General features: G+C 44.5%; 1 protein-coding gene across 6 annotated transcripts in view; it reads left to right on the plus strand.

The window, feature by feature from the left end:
* The window catches only part of LOC121291405 (myotubularin-related protein 9-like), a 54,516-nt gene that overhangs the window by 1,380 nt on the left and 30,842 nt on the right, over positions 1 to 22,294 (plus strand). Inside the window, exon 2 of one of the 6 annotated variants that reach the window (XM_041212521.1) lies at positions 13,930 to 14,037. The exons of 4 other annotated variants lie outside the window; for them this stretch is intronic. In XM_041212521.1, the coding sequence (XP_041068455.1) occupies positions 14,021 to 14,037 (17 nt within the window). In that variant the 5' untranslated portion in view covers positions 13,930 to 14,020. Of the gene's footprint in view, positions 1 to 6,467; positions 6,519 to 13,929; positions 14,038 to 22,294 lie in introns of those variants that run through there. One more of the 6 variants, XM_041212522.1, reaches the window with a different exon arrangement.

The following is a 22,294-nucleotide window of genomic DNA, read 5'->3' on the forward strand; positions in this document are numbered from 1 at the left end:
TCTGTCCATGACAGTCTCGGTGGGGATGACCACCGCACAGTCACTGTGGAGATGACGTCCTGCCTTCATAGTGAGGATACCCTCCATCCTGCTGAGTGGCACCACCGCCATGCTAAATGGGATAGATTTTGAACAGAACAAAAACAGAATTACCTGGAAAAACTCAGCAGGTATGGCAGCATCAGCTGAGAAGAAAAGAGTTGACGTTTCGAGTCCTCATGACCCTTCAACAGAACTGTTTAAGGTGGTGGGGGGTGGGGTGGTGTAGGGACAAGCAAGCAGTGATATGAGCAGATAACCAAAAGATGTCACAGACAAAGGAAAAGAGGTGTTGAAAGTGGTGATATTATCTAAATGAATGTGCTAATTAAGAATGGATGGCAGGGCACTCAAGGTACAGCTCTAGTGGGGGTGGGGTGGAAAGACTAGCAGGGCATAAAAGATTTAAAAATAATGGAAATAGGTGGGAAAAGAAACATCTATATAAATTATTGGAAAAAACACAAGGAAGGGGGAAGAAATGGAAAGGGGATGGGGATGGAGGAGGGAGTTCAAGATCTAAAGTTGTTAAATTCAATATTCAGTCTGGAAGGCTGTAAAGTGCCTAGTCGGAAGATGAGGTGCCAGTTCGACCAGTTTTGGAGGAACAGCACCTCATCTTCCGACTAGGCACTTTACAGCCTTCCGGACTGAATATTGAATTCAACAACTTTAGATCTTGAACTCCCTCCTCCATCCCCACCCCCTTTCCGTTTCTTCCCCCTTCCTTTTGTTTTTTCCAATAATTTATATAGATTTTTCTTTTCCCACCTATTTCCATTATTTTTAAATCTTTTATGCCCTGCTAGTCTTTCCACCCCACCCCCACTAGAGCTGTACCTTGAGTGCCTTGCCATCCATTCTTAATTAGCACATTCGTTCAGATAATAACACCACCTTCAACACCTCTTTGTTCCTTTGTCTGTGACATCTTTTGATTATCTGCTCCTATCACTGCTTGCTTGTCCCTACAACCACACCACCCCCCACCCAGTTGTCTTCCCACCAACCCCCCCCGGCCCCCTTAAACCAGCTTATATTTCACCCGTCTCCTAATATTTACTCAGTTCTGTTGAAGGGTCATGAGGACTCAAAACGTCAACTCTTTTCTTCTCCGCCGATGCTGCCAGACCTGCTGAGTTTTTCCAGGTAATTCTGTTTTTGTTTTGGATTTCCAGTATCTGCAGTTTTTTGTTTTTATCTAGATTTTGAACAGAATTGGCAACTCACGGCTGGGCATCCATGAGGCGCTGTGGTACTCAAACACAATCTGTAACCTCATGGCCTGGTATATCCCCCACTCTACCATTACCATCAAGTCAGGGGATTAACCCTGGTTCAATCAGGAGATCATGCCAGGAGCAGCACTAGGCATACCTAAAAATGAGGTGTCAACCAGGTGAGGCTATAACACAGGATTACTTGGAAACCAAACAGCATAAGCAGCAAGTGATAGACAGGGCTAATGGATCAGATCTAAACTCTGCAGTCCTGCCACATCCAGTCATGAATGGTGGTGGACAATTAAACAACTCGCTGGAGGAGGATCCACAAATATCCCCATCCTCAATGACGGGGGAGCCCAGCACATCAGCGCAAAAGATAAGGCATTTGCAACAATCTTCAGACAGAAGTGCTGATTGGATGATCTATCTAGGCTTCCTCTGGAGGTCGTCAGCATCACAGATGCCAGACTTCAGCCAATTTGATTCATTCCATGTGATATCAAATAACGGCTGAAGGTACTGTAGAGTGCAAAGGCTATTGGTTCTGACAATATTCCAGCAATAGTACTGAAGACGAATGCTCCAGAAGTTGCCATGCCCCTAGCCAAGCTGTTCCAGTACAGCTACAACACTGGCATCTACCCGGCTATGTGGAAAACTGCCCAGGTATGTCCTGTACACAAAGAGCAGGACAAATCCAACCCGGCCAATTACCGCCCCATCAGCCTACTCTCCATCATCAGTAAAGTAATGGAAGGGGTCATCGACAGTACTATCAAGTAGCACTTACTTAGCAATAACCTGCTCACTGATGCCCATTTTGGGTTCTGCCAGGGCCACTCAGCTCCTGACCTCATTACAACCTTGGTTCAAACATGGACAAAGGAGCTGAGCTCCAGAGGTGAGGTGAGAGTGACTAGTCTTGACATCAAAGCTGCATTTGACCAAGGGCAGAATTTTGCCCTTGGTGGGCGAGCGGGCCCCACCGGCTCGGCCATGGGCTGCTGAAATGGGGCCCGCCGCCATTTTGAGTGGGTGGGCCAATTAAGGCCTGCCCAGCGGCCTGCCCGACAGGAAGCGCTATGCACTCCCTGTGCAGGGGGGGGGGGGCGGAATCCCCAGCTGTCAAAGTGCGAAAGAGCGCACTGGTCCCTGAGGCAAAGTGCTGTCTCAGGGAGATTACTGACGGGTAAGAAAAGTCAAAAATAGAGAAATATTAAAATTATTATCATGTACCCCTCATGTGACAATGTCACACGAGATGGGACATGTTAATAAGAAACACATAAAGATTATTACATTTTTTATAAATGTACATGAAACTTCATCCCGCCAGTGGATGAAGTTTCATGAATAATCTGGAGCCTGCTGGGGCTCCTGGCCTGCCCGCCAGCCTTAAGCTTGGCCGGACAGGGTCTTTAATTACTTTAACTAGCCTGTCAATGGCCTTAATTGGCTATTGACAGGTCGGTGGGTGGACAAATGATTTCGCTGTCCGCCCGCCTTCCTGAATATTTAAATGGACCAGGATGATTTCGGGGGTTCCTCCCAAAGTCATCCTGAGTCATTTTCCCCTCGGCGAGCAGGCCCCGCCCCCAAATCACCGAGGGGAAAAGTGTGGCATCGAGGATCCCTAGCAAAATTGAAGTCAATGTGAATCAAGGGGAAAACTCTCCACTGGTTGGAGTCATACCTAGCACAAAGGAAGATGGTTGTGGGTGTTGGAGTCAGTCATCTCAGCTCCAGGACATCACTGCAGGAGTTCCTCAGGGTAGTGTCCTCGGCCCAACCATCTTCAGCTGCTTCATCAATGACCTTCCTTCCATCATAAGGTCAGAAGTGGGGATGTTCACTGATGATTGCACAATGTTCAGCAGCATTTGTGACTCCTCAGATACTGAAGCAGTCATGTCCAAATGCAGCAAGACCTGGACAATATCCAGACTTGGGCTGACAAGTGGCAAGTAACATTCGAGCCACACAAGTGTCAGGCAATGACCATCTCCAACAAGGGAGAATCCAACCATCGCCCCTTGACTTTCAATTGCATGACCATCACTGAATCCCCACTATCACATCCTGGGGGTTACCATTGACCAGAAACTGAACCGGACTAGCCATATAAATACTATGGCTACAAGAGCAGGTCAGAGGCTAGGAATCCTGCGATGAGTAACTCACCTCCTGACTCCCCAAAGCCTGTTTACCATCTACACAAGCACAAGTCAGGAGTGTGATGGAATACTCCCCACTTGTCTGGATGAGTGCAGATCCCAAAACACTCAAGAAGCTTGACACCGTCCAGGACAAAGCAGCCCGCTTGATTGGCACCACATCACAAACATTCACTCCCTCCACCACTGACACACAGTAGCAGCATGTGTACCATCTACAAGATGCACCGTGGGAATTCGCCACGGATCCTTAGACAGCATCTTCCAAACCCATGATCACTACGATCTAGAAGGACAAGGGCAGCAGATAGATGGGAACACCACCACCTGGAAGTTCCCCTCCAAGGCACATACCATTCTGACTTGGAAATATATCGGCCATTCCTTCACTGTCGCTGGGTCAAAATCCTGGAACTCCCTCCCTAACAGCACTGTGGGTGTACCTACACCACATGGACTGCAGCGGTTCAAGAAGGCAGCTCACCACCACCTTCTCAAGGGTAACTAGGGATGGCCAATAACTGCTGGCCCAGCCAGCGAAGCCCACATCCCATGAATGAATAAAAAACAGCAACATCACCGTGCAGTCAGCCACTGCAGACACGTTTCATTCAACAGGCCAGCTTCACTGTATAACTTCACATAATCTTATCGGAAGAAGTAGTTTGCAATGAGTTTATACCAAAAAAAAATACCAAAATAAAAACCAAATGGATGTCCTTCTCACATGAGAGTAAAGCTTTCTACAGAAAAATAATATGCTTTATTTAACTTGGTCTGATGTGGATAGATGAAGGTATTACATAACATTTAGAATAAATGTATAAGTTATAGAAAGTAAAATTGTAGGGAACGACTGAAAATGTTCAAAGCTAATAACAGTTAAAAAGATCAGTATAATGTGCGAAGATTGAAATCTAAAAACTTGCTTGATTCACAGAGACTAGTGTGAAGTTTCTGTTATTTAATTTGCAATCTGGTATCACCGCTAGTGCTGTTGTGCAATAACTGAGTTCGTTCCTTGCTGTTTAGAAAGTGACATGAAGCCTGAGCACCAATGCTTTGTTATGCTCCGCATTAATGCAGATAAGTCCAGAGCAGAGCAGCTTTGACAAGACCCAGGCCCCGTACGTTTCATACTCCCCTTGGACAAGCATAGTTTTGCCAGCCAGTAAATTGGTGCTTTGTAACTTAAACATCATTTAAACATAGAGATAAAAACAAAAAAACTGCGGATGCTGGAAATCCAAAACAAAAACAGAATTACCTGGAAAAACTCAGCAGGTCTGGCAGCATCGGCGGAGAAGAAAAGAGTTGACGTTTCGAGTCCTCATGACCGTCGAAGGGTCATGAGGACTCGAAACGTCAACTCTTTTCTTCTCCGCCGATGCTGCCAGACCTGCTGAGTTTTTCCAGGTAATTCTGTTTTTGTTTTTTATCATTTAAACATGGGCTGATTATGCAACCCACTTTCCCAAATCAGGGGTAACAGTGTCAGAGCACAGTCTGTGTTAACTGTTGTCTATCTGACAGTAGTGGTACCAAAATTAGAAAAGAAAATATCAAGGCCAAACTATATAGATTCTATGTTTTTAACTGCATCAGTCCTCTCTAGATATCTGTATAATATTTTACAATAATTCATTAGATCGTAGTTCTACGAATTTTTGGAGTTAATTGCTTCTTCTCTGCATCGGGATTCTCAATCATTTTGCTTCTGAACCTTGTTATAGAAGTTCCATAGATGTCTGTAACACAACACAACTCAAGCATCTTACCAAATGTTCTTATACGATTAAACATAATTATTATTGTTGTTCAACTTAATGTGAAATTTGTGAGTGTACAATGTTCACTATTGGTGGGGCTTTGTCTGCAATCTCACACCAACACCCACAGCTATTTTCCATTTGGCATGGGCTAGAGATTGTCTGTCTACTCCTCTCCGCGGAGGATTAGCTTTGTAAACAATCCAGGGTCAGATCCGGGTACATCTCTGACATTAACTGGCTGTAAGTTAACAGTATTTTTGCCCAGAGTTTAGTTTGCACAAGCCTGAGGATTCCAACAATCATTTGTATTTTCATAGGTGCTGCACAGAGGGCTGCAGAGGCTCAGAGCCTGATGCCTTTGGCAGCTCCTGACACTGCTACGCCCCCCACCCACCCCACCCCGGCTCCAAACACCATGGCATGGTTTATTTTATTTTGATATTTTCTCTCTCTCTGTCTCTCTCTTTCTCTGTCTCTCTCCCTCTCTCAATCTGTCTCTCTTTCTCTCTGTCTCTCTTTCTCCCTCTGTCTGCCTGTTTCTCTCAATCTCTCTTTCTCCCTCTGTCTGCCTGTTTCTCTCTCTCTCTTTCTACCTCTGTCTGCCTGTTTCTCTCTGTCTCTCTCTCACTCTCTCTCTCTGTCTCTCTCTCTCACACTCTCTCTCTCTGTCTCTCTCTCACAAACACACTCTCTCTCTGTCTCCCTCTCTCAAACACACTCTGTCTCTCTCTGTCTGTCTCTCTCTCTGTCCCTGTCTCTCTCTCACACACACACACACTCTCTCTCCCTCTAAATCTGTCTCTTTGTCTCTCTCACACAATCTGTGTGTCTCTGTCTCTGTTTGTCTCTCTCTCACACTCTGTTTTTCTCTCTCTCCCTCACTCTCTCTGTTGCTTTGTTTGCTGCAGTTCAGATTAAACTGGGGGTAGGCCATCCTGACCCAGATTCTGGAAACACCCACAGTTGCTTTTGGAGGACCCCTTGAAACCTTTTCATGGACATCTGTGGCCATTGACCCCTGATTGCTATGATAGACCCCTCCCTTTTCCATCATTGCACTCTACTACAATCCAATTAAGATGCTGTTTGCACAAATTTAACTGATTTATTCCCCCATGTGTTTTACTTTATCTTTTTGTCGTAAATGCATTTCTGTTGCAAGTTGAGTTTGTCAGTTGCCAGCACTTCACATCTTGCCGGATCATGTTTCATATGAAAATAAATCGTCTGTATTTAAACTCTCAGTGAGTTCAGTGTGATGAGGAATTGTGTTGCCTGAACTGAAATAAAAAACAACAAAATCACAAGTAAGTTAAGTTCAATCTTTTGTAAATTAGAAGGTATATAAAAGGACTGGTGTAAAAATTTCTGTTTATGGTTATAATATTATCCTGATTTAAAACAAATCCTGGTTTATAATGGGTTTGTTTAATGTGAGCTGTGTAAACTATCCGTTAATGTATTTCAATGTGACAGTGTAGGTACGGAAGAGCATGATTTTAATTTCTGTAGTTATGGGTCAGTCCAATGTTGTAACAAGGGGAAGACTGGGACCTGACAAACTTTTCAGTGTGTGTGTTCTTTATTCATTGTTTTTGGCTTAGCTGTTGCTTTCCCAGGGAATGTATTGCAGACACAAGCAAGGTCAGCACCAAACAATCTAACTGATGTTGGGAGAATAAATGATTCTTCTTGACTCAAAATGACTGGCCTGCTATCTTCCACCTTCCATAAACTATAGCATATCCAAAACCCTGCTCCTCATTCCTAACCCATTTGAGGGCCCACTCGGCCCCCAAGTACTTTTCTGGTCTCCAAAAAGATAAAAGTTTCATCCCCATGTCTAATTTCCCTCGTGGCTTCATTGCCTATCTTTGTAATCTTCTCTGGATCAACACCTCCCTCAGAACTCTGCTTTCCTCCATCTCTTGGCTCTGGTGAAAGGGTGGACAGAATGTCCGTCCAGTTTTTTACCAGACAGTCTCATTTTTAGCCAGTCTGGCCACTGCCCGATATTGAATGGCTTCACATCCAGCATTTTGACCCTTTGTCCACTTGCTTTAGTAAGGCATCGCCAGGGGCCTGTGCTTGATCCTTGCCCCATCTGCAGCAACCTCAAATTAATGGGGATGCAAAAAACAGGTTTATTTGCACAATTATTTCTCATCTCCCTGCCTGGTTGTCTCTCCAACAGTGCAGAATATCCTAATGCAATGATGTCACTGTTTATATGTTGACATCACCCTCATGCATGATGACATCATCCCATGCATGATAACATCGCCCCATATGCATTGTGGCGGTGCCCAATTTAGGTGGTCTCCATTGCTGAGCACCATTCTCTGGTGCCTCCCCTCCTTCCACTGTCCCTCCATTGGCTGTACCTTCAGCCTTCTACACCCTAAGTTTCTGGGTCTGTAGATATAAAGAACAGTCATCAGACTCGAACCATTAACCCTGTGTCTCCCTCCACAGATGCTGTCAGTCCTGCTGTGCTTTTCCAGCATTTTCTGTTTTTATTTCAGATTTCCAGCATCCGCAGTATTTTGCTTTTACCCTAAGTTCTGGAATTCTTTCCCAGACCCATTCTGCCTCTCCACCTTTATCTTCATCTTTAAGACTTCCCTTGAAATCCAAAGTTTGGCCAAAACTTTCTGGCCGCCTCTCCTGATGTCTCCTTCTTTAGCTTGTTGTCTATTTTTGCCATATCATGCTTCTGTGGAGTTCCATGGGACTTCTTTTTACATTAAAGGTGCTATATAAATGCATGTTGCTGTTATTGTTGATGTTGTTGACTGAAACTGAATTCCTCAGTTTGTGGAAAAAGCATCTCATTTCAGCCCTTGCACCCAGAGGAACCCGCTGTGCAATCAGATCTCCAGTTTAAAAAGAAAATAAGCTGTGTTTACAAAGCACTTTTAATGATCTCAAGACACTGTGAAACACTTTACAGGCAATGAAGTACTTCTGAAGTTTAGTCATTGTAGTAATATGAGAAAGGCTGGAGTCAATCTGCACACAGTAAGATCCCCAAAAAATCAATGTGATAATGACAAGATAATGACTCAATTTTGTGTTTGGTGGTGAACAAACAGTGATTGCCAGCCATTGCACTTAATCTTGTTCAGAGACTGTGGTCTTTCACATCGTGTTTTACACTAATTAGAGAGCTGAAACAGCACAGCCTCCTCAACATCAGATCTGGGACCTGGGTAAACAGGGTAAGCAACTGTGTGTCTCTTCAACCAAAACAAAAATACCTGGAAAAACTCAGCAGGTCTGGCAGCATCTGCGGAGAGGAACACGGTTAACATTTTGAGTCCGAATGACCCTTCAACAGAACTAAGTAAAAATAGAAGAGAGGTGAAATATAAGCTGGTTTAAGGGGGGGTGGGACAGGTAGAGCTGGATAGAGGGCCAGTGATAGGTGGAGATAGCTTAAAGGTGTCGTAGACAAAAGAACAAAGAGGTGTTGAAGGTGGTGATATTATCTGAGGAATGTGCTAATTAAGGGTAGAAAGCAGGACAAGCAAGGTACAGATAGCCCTAGTGGGGGTGGGGTGGGGTGGGGTGAAGGAATCAAAAAAGGCTAAAAGGTAGAGATAAAACAATGAATGGAAATACATTTAAAAATAATGGAAATAGGTGGGAAAAGAAAAATCTATATAAATTATTAGAAAAAAAAAACAGCACCTCATCTTCTGACTAGGCACTTTACAGCCTTCCGGACTGAATAATGAGTTCAACAATTTTAGATCATGAACTCTCTCCTCCATCCCCACCCCCTTTCTGATTCCCCCACCTTTTTTTTCCAATAATTTATGTAGATTTTTCTTTTCCCACTTACTTCCACTATTTTTAAATGTATTTCCATCCATTGTTTTATCTCTACCTTTTAGCCTTTTTTGATTCCTTCACCCCACCCCACCCCCACTAGGGCTATCTGTACCTTGCTTGTCCTGCTTTCTACCCTTAATTAGCACATTCCTCAGATAATATCACCACCTTCAACACCTCTTTGTCCTTTTATCTATGTCATCTTTTGGTTATCTCCACCTATCACTGGCCGTCTATCCAGCTCTACCTGTCCCACCCCCCCCAAAGCAGCTTATATTTCCCCTCTCTTCTATTTTTACTTAGTTCTGTTGAAGAGTCATTCGGACTCGAAACGTTAACTGTGTTCCTCCGTAGATGCTGCCAGACCTGCTGAGTTTTTCCAGGTATTTTTGTTTTTGTTTTGGATTTCCAGCACCTGCAGTTTTTTGCTTTTGTCTCTTCAACCAGTCCGATTGGAGAACCTTCACTGAGACATGGGGCAGAGTTTTGCCCTTGTCGGACGTGCTGGGCGGGGGTGGTCGGGAAGTCGACCGCTGCCCGTGATCGGGGCCGGGCTGTGATTTCAAGCTGGCCAATTCAGGCCTGTCCAGTGGTGAAACGCATGCTGCAGCGCTCAGCTTGTTAATAGTAGGTGTATTGTAATGTAAGCTATTGCCTTTCAGAAGTGATTTTGAATCTTTAATGCCTAAAGCTGAAAATGTGCTCCCCATCAATTCTCTAACTTGAGCATAATTCACATTCCAGTAACAGTTTTTGCCTGAAGTTAATATTTATATAAAATGCACCTCAAGAATAGCTATATACAGGTTGTGATTCACAGCAGATGTTAACACTTAAAACTTGCCCTAGGAGATACCATTATATTGTCAGGTGTGCCGAGTACTCGCATAGTAGTCCAACTAGATAGCTTCAATTGACCTGCAGCAAATTGAGGACAGTTCCGGGGAGAGAAAGTTTAAAAATAGCTAAGAGAAAAAGCAAGAAAATAAGACAAAAGTAATTGGTATTGACAATAGAAAATTATTAAAGTTTACATGATAAAGATATATAGTAGTTAAAAATACATTTCAAGTTCGGTTTTTATCCAATCATTTATCTCATTTGTTTCACATTTTCCTTAATCACAGCTGCTTTAATAATAAATGACTTGATTCCCAAGGCCCATAAAATCTGAAGTAAGGTAAGACTTAGCAAGTGCCTTAAAAACAGAAGATCAGATTTCTGCTCCACTTCCACTCCAAGCAGATGCCCTTGAACAGGAAACCCTCTTATGTTCTGTCCAAGTTGAATTTACTGCTAATCAACCAGAAAAGCTGTTGGCTTCATTGACAATGAACTGGAAGGAGATGAGAGAAAGTGATTGTTACCTTCAAGGGCAGGTCAGGAATTTATTGTGAGGGGGCAGTCAAAAAACAAAAGGTCATTTTAGAACAATCCTGGCCTTCCTTAGTCTTGCCGGATTAGAAAGCCACATAGCACCTGCTCTGTGGGATCTGTTGTTTTGAAATCATTCCACAATTTGCTGAATTGTTGTCCTGTGAGAGTGTGGCATTCTCGATGGCTGCACTTTCTGTTTTGCAGCTGAAAATGCAACCCTGGCAATGCATTCTAACAATAATTTATGATAATAGCTAAAAGCGTTGGGAAGGAGAGAGCTAAACCAGGCTAGAATTCAGCTATATGTACTTGAGAGAGTACTGAGTAAATTGGGCTTATATTCTCTGGAGGTGATCTCATTGAAGTCTACAAAATTCTGAAGGGGCTTGATTGGGTGGACGTGGAGGGATGTTTCCACTGGTTGGTGAATCTAAAACACTGGGTCGCAGTCTCAAGATTGGGGGCTAATCATTTAGGACTGAGATGTGGAGAAATTTCTTTACCCAAAGGGTTGTGAACCTTTGTAATTCTCTAACGCAGAGGGTTGTGGATGCTCCATCATTTAATACATTTAAGGCAGGGTTAGACAGACTTTTGGTCTCCCAGGAAATTAAGAGATTTGGGGAGCAGACAGGAAAATGGAGTTGAAGGCCAAGGTCAGCCATGATCATATTGAATGGCAGAGCAAGCTCGATGGGCCATAGTCTACTCCTGCTCCTATTCCATGTGCTCTAGTGTTCTTGAAAAGAAAAATCAGAATTATATCCAAAAGCAGGCCATTCAGATATCAATGCCTCACCCTTAAGAAAACGGTGCCACAAATGCAGAGAACATAAGAACATAGGAAATAGGAGCAGGAGTAGGCCATTCAGCCCCTCAAGCCTGCTCCACCATTCAACAAGATTACAGATGATATCCCATCTCAACTCCAGCTTTCTGCACTATCCTCATAATCCTTACTTCATTTAGTAGCCAGAAATCTATCAATCTCACGTTTTGAATATTTTCAATGACTGAACATCCATAGTTCTCTGAGATAGAGAATTCCAAAGCTCCACAACCCTCTGAGTGAAGAAACAATCTGCCTGTTTGTGTCCCTGTCCTGAACATTTTGGCCTGGATTTTCACACAGTCATGGAGACGGCACGAAGCTTCCAAATTGATGGGTGGGACCTGAATATGGAAGTCTCACAAATCCAATTTTTCCCAGTAAGTGAAAGGGGGTGGGGCATATTCACCCATGAGGAAAACACTGCAAAATGCAGACTCCATTTTGGCTGTTGCAAGGGACGTAATCCACGGTGTGAGAGTCATGAATTTATCGAATAAATGCCCTGGAAGTGCAAATAAGGACTGTATAACTGACACGATGTGAGGTTATGTAAATTCTCAGCCCAGTAAAAATTAAAAAAGAAAACGTGCTGCATGTGTCAGTGAGAGTGAAAAGAAACTGTCTTCTAACAATTGCAATAGCTGTTTGTTGACATTTTCCTAAGGGTTTGGCTGATTTCCAAAGTTACAATTATCTCAGCAAGGAGATTTTGAGTTCATAGTTTGATTACCAGCTTAAAGAGGCTATTAAAGGCGAGTCTGTCTTTGATATGGGTATGAATAGAAGGTTTTTTTTTATAAGAGTTTAAGCACTGGAGATTCAAAAAAAAACTTTGAATATGCTTTCATGACTGAGAATTTATTTTGCTGTCAAGTCTGCACAGCGAAATTTGTATTAGATTTTTAGAACTTTATTTTATTTAATCTCCACATGACCCCTGAAGTTTGCTCAGGGTGGATACTGGGTGAATTGGCATGAGTTGGCATGGGGGTATAAGGGACCATGGGGACTGGGTGGTTCGGGGGGGGGTGGGGGGGCATGAGTTAACATGGGGGTGGGAGTGGTGGGGGGGGTGGGGGGGTGGGTGTGAGGGTCAATGGCTGGAAGCCTAAAATCTTATAGAACTGAGGTGGACCTCCCAACCGGCCACCTCAGCACTTGGTCACCTCTGTGGCCACCTATGCTCTGCTTCTGGGGTTGGCAGGCCCGACTCCATCCAATACCACTGCTGCACGCACCCCCACCCCCCCACACCACCACCACCACCACCACCACCATCACCACCACCACTGGAGCAAAGATCACAATATCTGGGGCCCTTTATCCTGAGGCGGGTGCTACAATCCAGGAAATATCCCGACTTGAGTTATGTGCCTTGGTAGCAAACACCTGGGCCTTTGTGTTTTATGGACTGAATGTGGCTGCCAGTGAGTGACTGAAAAACCTCTCTGTATATCCTGGATTTTTTTTTCATTTTCTTTTCTTCCAGTAGATGTGCAGCTACCCATTCAACCTCTTTGCTGTCAGGTTGGTGGGAAGTGAATCCTATAGCTGGAGTGACGGGTGGCTGCTGATCTCTTTGATGGTAGAAAATGCATCTGCCATTGTTACAGAAGATGAGAGAAAGTGCTTGAGTTCCTTTAGAGGAGATGATTCAAAGTCCCCTAGACATTCTCTCCCCCATGACAAAACCACCCAGTTGTTTTCAAAATTTTAGACTGTTCAAGCGTTAAGAAACTTCTGATCGCAAAACTCTCAACACGTTATGAAAAGCAGAAAACCTGAAGTGTTATATGTCTCTTTATCCAAATGACATTATTTTTAACCAGGAAAGCAAGTGAAATCACACCAAAGTGAGATATGACATGGGTTCGTATAGGAGACAGAGAGGAAATAATTCTTTTATTGTTAATGTTATCATTAATATTAATTCTCCAAAGAGATTTATTTTTATTTTCTTCAGTCGCAGCAACGCAGGAAAACCCAGGACAAGAGTAGATTCTGCAATCCATCTGGTGTTTCCCAAAAACTAATATTCCTCCATCACCTACTCCATTAAATATCAATTTAGCTCTCCCTTAAATTTTTCAAGACTATCTGCTGTCTTGCTTCCCTGGCAACTGGTTCCATGTGTTCAGCTCTCTCTGCATATAGTCAAATCTGAAGTGTCTGTGTGTCTCCGCTCTTCAAGGCCTGACCAACAGGGACTTATGCATCAGTGCATTTGCTGCCTTTGAGTGTCCCAGGCCCATGGCCTGTTTCTGTGCTGTACACTCAATGTAAATCATTTCACTCCAGATGACTTGTTGACAATTTACTAATCTATGGAACAGCCATCTCACTCTCAGAGATATAGTTTGGTTCAGCAATGACTCAGGGATGGTATCAATTCTCAGCCGTGACGTGCTGTGTGCACAGAGGGGCGCTTTAACAGGAAAGCTCCAATGTATAGTAGAGAGAAAAACTCTGCTAAAAGCACAGAAATGTAATTATAGATAGTTTGGTGCTTTAAGGGTTTTTTGTCTGTTTTTTGCAAAGGGTTGACCATATATACAAACAAGATGGTTGCTTTGCATTGTAGGTAAAAAAAAAAACAGCCAAGATATTTACTATAGTTTCTGAAAGTATTTTGTTTGCCTTTTTGGCTCCTTTTTGTCACATGCCATCTGCAGAAGCTAACTTTTTGCCAGATCTCTCGTCAATGCGGCTTTGCACCAAAGTACGAGAAGAGTGGGACCAGAGTGAATCTTGCCCTCAGGGTTTATGGAAATATGGCAAAGGTTAGTAAATTACCAAATGGAGAAATGCAGTTTCAAAGCCACATTATGCCAATGCTTCGTATCATGGCACCCTTAACTGAGACATCAGTATAAAATGATCCAAATGTGTTCATATTCTAACAGTCTCAGCTGATGTTAATACTGGACAAGTCAGATCCCACAGTGAAACCTGGCTTGATAGATCCTAACTTTTTTTTTAAGAAACCTATGGAGGAAAGTTACTGAACAAATTCACAAGAGTCTGCTGATGAACTTTTAACACAAAAAATAAAATATTTATTGAAGCAAGAAAAATGAACTACATTACACCAGACAAAAAGATGGGAAAGATCTAAACACAAACACAAGAAGACAATTCAAAATCTCACTATTCCTTTACCCCAGACACATAGGGCAGAATTTTTCCCAGTTGGGGGGGGGACATTGAAGAGCGGGTGCACGGAGGTATACCTCCGATCGGTGCCCCCGATCAGGGGTGCACCGCCATTTTACGTGGGCAGGTCAATTAAGGCCCACCCAGAGTGACGTCCGCAGGGAAGCGCTATGCACTCCCTGTGCGGGTGGGGGGTGGGGGGGGGCGGAATCCTGAGAATACACACAAAAGAGGGCACTCATCTCCCTGAGGTTAAGTGCTGCCTCAGGGAGATTGGCTGCACATTGAAAAATAGAGAAAAAAAATTCCCTGATATGTCCCCTCATGTGACACCTCAAGCGAGTGTGAAGTGTCCTCACCAATGTGCACCGATACACTACATGGCACTGAGCTGCTGGTATCTGCGCTGGTGCCTGCTTGACAGAGAGGGTGTGACATAGGTGCGTGGTGTGCATGGTGGTCCTCAGGGGTCAGGAGTGGGCCTTCAGGCTGCTCATAATGAACTGCTGGTGAGCCTAAAAGAGATATGAAGGATCTGTTATTAGATTAAGTGATGACACTGTCACCGTGCATGCCTGGTACCCAGATCAGGGTGCCCTCATCTTTCCATTATCAATGGAGATTCCAGGTTCGAGGCTCACATCAACATAGAGACTACACTGGAATGGTTGCAATGACAGACGTTCTCACCTCAGTGCACTGCGCTCTTACCTCCCTGTGGCACCTCAACCTCACCGCGGCCGCTTGACCAGGGTGCAGGGCGCCTCTCCAACTCCAGGGCCTCCTACTCACATTGAGTGAGGGTGAGGAGGTGTGGAGGTCCCCAACCAGTCCGCAGCCTCTCAGCATTGTTGTGGGATGTTTTCTCCTGAAAGGACAGAGGAGCATTGATGAGCCCACTCTCTACCTGCAGCCCCATTACAGCCTGGCCAACCCCACCTGAGGAACCCCTCACAGGACTCAGCCCATTTGTGACCCTGGAGCCACAAGACACTCAGTCCAAGCAGCCAGGGCTCAGCCCCTTGGCCAGCTCCTGCCTCATTGGCATTTGCCCCTTACACTCTAACACCTCTGAGGTCCAAGGGGGGGATGGGCAGCTCTTAACTGCTGTGCTAAGTGACCCATGCCAACAGGGTTCTCACCCTCCCCGATCGCAGCAGATTGTTGAAGCGCTTCCGGCACTGGACCCGTGTGCGCCTCACCACATCACCACATTGTGGCTGCTGACCCTGGATGCCACCTCCTCCCAGGCCCTTTTGGTGAGGAGGGGGGCCTCGCCCTCCTTTCTCTGGGAACAAGGGTTTCTCTCTTTGCTGCCACCTCCTCCAGGAGGGCTGTGAGGCACTCGTCCAAAAAACACGGGGCCGTCTGCCCCATTGGCCTGCCCTCCCACCTGCCGTGTCCACTCGCTACGGTCTCCATTGGCAACGCTCCCGTGCCCTTCGCTGGCACCTCCTCCAGCAGCCTTCCAGGGGCTGCCGAGGTCCCATTTCAATCGGCCGCCGCGTCGCCATTGGAACCACGGACATCCCAACCCCCCGCCACCCCCGCCCACCCCTCCTCGTACATTCCAGGCCACGTATCACGCTGGGTGGGCCTTAATTGTCCCGTCCACGTAAAATCACGGAGCGCTGCCGATCACGGGCAGCGGTCGGATTCCTGCCCACCCCCACCAATCCTGCAAGCCACGGGTAAAATTCGGCCCATTGGTTCATACATGATTCCAGTTACCAAAGTTTTTTTTTACTGGGCTTCAGAAATCTGTAGGTTATGGAAGGTTGTGAAGATTGAGAGGGTAGGGAGCTCTCTGTCTTTAGGAGAGAAAAAATGCATAAAAGACTAAGGTGGTGGGTTGTGTCTGGGTTTCCCAAAAGTGAAGAAAGTTGTGCAGGCTGGTGAAATTGAAATTTCGGAGACATGATTTTAACTTGGGGTAAGGGAATGAGCTTTGAGTGGGTTAAAATCGGGCCCAAAATATAAAGAGAGGAAATAGCCCAGCTCTTCTTCAGTAACAATATCCTAGACTAATATCTAGCAAACACCCCCGAGATCGCCAGCAAGGAAGGTCACAATAACGTGGGTCAAACCGAGATTTGTAATTGGTTATAAAAAAGTGAAACTAAAATCCTCAAGCTCTTGCTGAGGGGAATACCTGACCTCACTACAGTGACCAGTTCAGGCAGATTCCCTGAAAGGGATGTTTTTGAGTTCCACAAGAGAGCTGGTAAATGAAAAGGAACATAAAACTAAACCACTCCAGCCTGGATGAATTAGGTGTTTCACCAGAGTTACCATCTCTATTAGTGCATCGTTAGGGAGGATAATTAAAGAAATGTTTGATTGTACCTTCATGACTCAGGGAATCTCCCTTCAGCTTTGGATAGACATGTTAGTTCAGCACATTGACAATTATTGCGATCTGTACAAAATCAAAGATGTCCAAAAAAATCACCAAATGCGCCAAAATCAAAAAGAGTTTTATATGCAGCCCTGGATTCTTTGTAACTGTTTGATTTTGGAAGTAGAATTGCTTGTTGTTGCTTTTAGTTTCCATTCTGCTTCCTCTAAAATGTCCCCCCCTGTGTCAACGAAAATGAAACGGAACACCCGTTTCAGGAAATCTGTCCACTCACCGGGGTGATGTCAATCATGTTCTCAACAATGAGAATCCTTCTTGAAAGGTTATAGGTGATTTTGTTTTTTCATTTTATTGACTTTCCAAGGGACCAATGCCTGACACACAAAACACTCCACAAATTGAGCAGAGGAACGGAAAGAAAATTGCAAGAAATAGAAATACACTTGAAATGCTCTTCTGGGATTTGTGATTGATATATATTTTCCGTGTCTAAAAGACAGCGTGGGAAAGGAATAGCCAGGAATAGGCAGTCAGCATCAGAGAGAAGATCTGTCCAGTCTATGTTCCTCACCACCCACCCCTGCCCCCAAATCCCAAGCCGAGAGCGGCCACCTTCTGATCGAAATCAAAGTGTGACATCAGAGGAAAACAGATAAGTGGTTGGTGGAAATTTTGCTTGTTTATCAAAGAAAAGAAAGAACAAAGAAAAGTACAGCACAGGAACAGGCCCTTCGGCCCTCCAAGCCTGCGCTGATCATATTGCCCGTCAACTAAAACATTTTGCACTTCCAGGGTCCGTATCCCTCTATTCCCATCCTATTCATGTATTTGTCAAGCTACCTCTTAAACACCACTATCGTACCTGCTTCCACCACCTCCTCTGGCAGCAAATTCCAGACACTCATCACCCTCTGCTTAAAAAACTTACCCCGCACATCTTCTCTATAGTTTTCTCCTCTCACCTTAAACCTATGTCCCCTAGTAATTGACTCTTCCACCCTGGGAAAAAGCTTCTGACTATCTACTCTGTCCATACCACTCATAATTTTGTAAACTTCTATCAAGTCGCCCCTCAATCTCCGTCGCTCTAGTGAGAACAATCCGAGTTTCTCCAACCTCTCCTCATAGCTAATAACCTCCAGACCAGGCAGCATCCTGGTAAACCTCCTCTGTACCCTCTCCAACACCCCCATATCCTTCTGGTAATGTGGCGACCAGAATTGCACGCAATATTCCAAGTATCGTTAAAACTCATCCTTCAGGGAGCAGAGAGAACCAGATCGGCAGGTAATACCTCTACTTAGGAGCAGGTAAAAGTCAGGGCGAGGTTTGGGGCCTTCTCTTACCTTCAGGGAGCAGAGAGAGCCAGACCAGACCTACTCGGGAGCTGGCTAAGTTTAAAAAAAAATCAGAATGACATTACAGGAAAACCTTATGTTCATTGATTGGTGAGAAACTGCTGTTAGGGAGTGTCTTTAAATAGCTGAAAATTAGAATTGAGAATTATTTTTATAGAACGCAGCTACTTAAATTTAAGTAAGAAACAAAAGCAAGAGGGAAGTACAGTTAAGTCAAGACCAAGTAAAATAAAGTAATATAAGCAAACCAAAGAAAAATAAAGTTAATGTAAGTGAAGTAAAGTTTAGGCATGGCAGGGCAGCTCGGTCACGTGGAATGTGCATCATGTAATATATGGGAAGACGTAATGCTACCAGTGACCTAGACAGCCACATGTGCAGGAGGTGTCACCAGCTACAGAAATGAGCTCCTGGTGGAGTCACTGTGGCAGATCCACGAGGCTGAGGGCTATTTGGATAGCACGTTCAGAGAGGTGGTCATACCACAGCTTAAGAACATGGAGCCAGAAAGGGAAATGGGTGACCGTCAGGCAGTCCAAAAGAACCAGTCTAGTAGTGCAGGAGTCCCCTGGGGTCCCACTCGCTAATCGGTTTTCTATTTTGGATACTGATGAGAGTGTTGGTTCCTCGGGGGAGTGCAGTCAAAGCCATGTTTGTGGCACCACATGTGGCTCAGCTGTATAGGAGGGGAGGAAGAAGAAAGGAAGAGCAATAGTGATAGGGGAGTCGGTAGATAAGGGAACAGATCAGGGTTTCTGTGTGTGACTCCAGGGTGGTATGTTGCCTCCCTAGTGCCAGGTTCAAGGGTGTCACGGAGCAGCTGCAGGACATTCTCCTGGGGGAGGGTAAACAGCCAGAGGTCATGGTCCACATTGACTTAGGTAGGAAAGGATATGAGGTCCTCAAAGCAGATTTCAAGGAGTTAGGAAGGAGATTGAAAAGCAAGATTTCTGAAGCAATAATCTCAGGATAACCCCCAGTGCTACATGCTAGAAATAGGAGAATTGAGTGATTGAATTCATGGCTGGAAAGCTGATGTAGGAGGGAGGGCTTCAGATTTCTGAGGCATTGGGACTGGTTCTGGGAAAGGTGGGATGTGTACAAGCCAGACAGTGTACACCTGAACAAGCCTGGGGTGAATATCCTCACAGGGAGGTTTGCTAGTGCTGTTGGGGATGGTTTAAACTAGATTGGCAGGGGGGGTGGGAACCTGAGGGCAGATTCAGATAGGACAAATACAGAACAGGGAGCGGGAGACAGAAAATTAGCGAGTGACTCTGAAAGACAGAAGAAGCACATGTTAAAAAGTGTGCAGCACAGGAATCTGGCAATGTTAAGAGTTGTATATAATGCAAGGAGTATAGGAAATAAAGCCAATGAGCTGAGGAAACCGATAGATACGTGGCAGAATGATATCATCACTTTAATGGAAACTTGATTAAAGAGGAGCAAAAATGGCAGCTCAACATCCCTGGATATCGAGTTTTCAGGCAGGGTAGAAAGGGAACTAAAAAAGGTGGGGTGTGGTATTATTGGTTAAAGAATTAATTACAGCTGTGAGGAGGGACGATATACTAAATGAAGCATCAAATGAGGCCATATGGGTTGAGCTCAGAAATAAAAAAGGGGCAGCCACACTGCTAGGAGTGGACTACAGACCTCCTAATACTGAGAGGGAGTTAGAAGGGTGAATATGTAGGCACATTTCTGAATTCAAAAACAACAGGGCAGTGATAGTTGGGGACTTTAACTACCCAAACATCAACTGGGATACGAACAGTGTTATAGACACATAGGGCACAAAGTTCCTGAACTGCATTCAAGAGAACTTTTTCAGCCAGCATGTTACAAGCCCAACGAGAGGGAGTGCAATTCTGGATTTAGTATCAGGAAATGAAGCTGGGCAAGTGGATGAAGTAGCAGTGGTGGGACCATTTTGGAGACGGTGACCATAATAACGTTAGATTTAAATAATTATGGAAAAGGATAAAGATAGAACAGGAGTAAAAGTTCTGAATTAGAGGATGACAAATTTTACAAAGCTGAGAGGTGAGCTGGCCAAAGTGGACTGGATAAAGCTACTAGGAGAGAAAACAATGTCAAATCAGTGGGAGGCATTCAAAGGTGAGATTCTACAGGCACAGTGTAGACATGCCCCCACAAAGAAAAAGGGGGCGGTACTGCCAAATCTAGAGCCGTCTGGTTATCCAGAAGCATCCAGGGCAAGATAAAGCAGAAAAAGAAAGCTTCTGACAGTCACAAAAAACTTAACACTGTAGAAAACCTAGAGGAGTATAGAAAGTACAGGGGGGAAGTGAAAATGGAAATTAGGAAAGCAAAAAGAGGATATGAAAAAATATTGGCAGGTAAAATCAAGGAAAACCCAAAGATGTTTTACCGGTACATTAAGATCCGGAAAATAACTAAGGAAAGGGTAGGGCCTGTCAGAGTTGTACATGGTAACTTGTGTGTTGATGCTGAAGATGTGGGCAGGGTTCTCAATGAGTACTTTGTCTCTGTCTTCACTAAGGAGGAGGATGATGCAGACATTCTGGTTAAAAGACGAGGAATGTGAAATATTAGACACAATAAGCATAGTGAGAGAGGATGCACTGGAGAGATTGACATCCTTGAAGGTGGATAAATCACCAGGGCCGGCTGGATTGTATCCCAGGTTGTTAAAGGAAGCCAAGGAGGAAATAGCAGATGATCTGAGGATCATTTTCCAATCCTTACTAGATACAGTCAAGGTACCAGAGGATTGGAGATCTGCAAACGTTGTACCATTATTTAAAAAGGGTGCGAGGGATAGGTCAGAAAATTATAGGCCCGTCAGTCTGACTTCAGGGGTGGGAAAATTATTGGAAACAATTCTGAGAGACAGGATAAACTGTCACTTAGAAAGGCACAGGTTGATCAGGGATAGTCAGTATGAATAGTTAGGGGAAGGTCACGTCTTACTAACTTAATAGAACTTTTTGAGTTAGTAACAAGGAGGATTGACGAGGGTAGTCCAGTGGATGTTGTCTACATGGATATCAGTCAAGCATTTGACAAGGTCCCACATGATAGACTGGTTAGAAAAGTGAGATCGAATGGGATACAGGGGACTCTAGAGAGTTGGACCCAAAATTGGCTCAGTGACAGGAAACAAAGGTTAATGGTCGATGGATTTTTTTGTGAATGGAAAGCGGTTTCCAGTGGTGTTCCACAGGGCTCAATGTTGGGCAACTGCTGTTTGTTGTATATATTAATGACTTGGACTTAAATGTGGGAGGCATGCTTTTGAAATTTGCAGATGACACAATAATTGGCCATGTGGTTGATAGTGAAGAGGATAGCTGTCAACTCAAGAATGATATCAATGGTTTGGTTGAGTGGACAGAAAAGTGGCAAATGGAATTCAATCTGGAGAGTTGTGAGGTAATATATTTGGGGAGGGCAAACAAAGTAAGGGAATACACAATAAACAGGAGGATATTGAGAGGGTTGTGGAAGTGAGAGACCTTGGAGGGCATGTCCACAGGTCCCTCGGGTAACAGGACAGGTGGATAAGGTGGTAAAGAAAGCACATGAAATGATTTCCTTTATTGACGAGGTATTGAATACAAAGTCAGGGATGTAATGCTGGAACTGTATAAAATGCTGGTTAGGCCACAGCTGGAGTTTTGTGTATAGTTCTGGCCACCACATTACAGAGCATAATTGCTCTGGAGAGAGTACAGAGGAGATTTACAAGAATGTTGCCAGGACCTGAAAATTGCAGCTATGAGGAGAGATTGGAAAGGCTGGGGTTGTTTTCCTTACAACTGAGGAGGCTGAGGGGTGACCTAATTGAGGTGTACAAAATTATCAGGGGCCTAGATAGGGTAGACCATAAAGACTTGTTTCCCCTGGCTGAGGGGTCAATTACCAGGGGGCACAGTTTAAGGTGATTGGTAGAAGGGTTAGAGAGGACATGAGGAAAAACCTCCTCACCCAGAGGGTGCCGGGTGTCTGGAATTTGCTGCCTGGTTTGGTGGTGGAGGCAGAAACCCTCAAATCATTTAAAAGGTACCTGGATCTGCACCTGAAGTGCTGTAACCTGCAAGGCTATGGACCAGGGGCTGGATGGTGGAATTAGAATGGGTGGCTAGTTTATTACTTTTTAGCTGGTGCAGGCACAAT

This window comes from Carcharodon carcharias, chromosome 19, assembly GCF_017639515.1.
Source record: "Carcharodon carcharias isolate sCarCar2 chromosome 19, sCarCar2.pri, whole genome shotgun sequence".
Lineage (NCBI taxonomy): Eukaryota > Metazoa > Chordata > Chondrichthyes > Lamniformes > Lamnidae > Carcharodon > Carcharodon carcharias.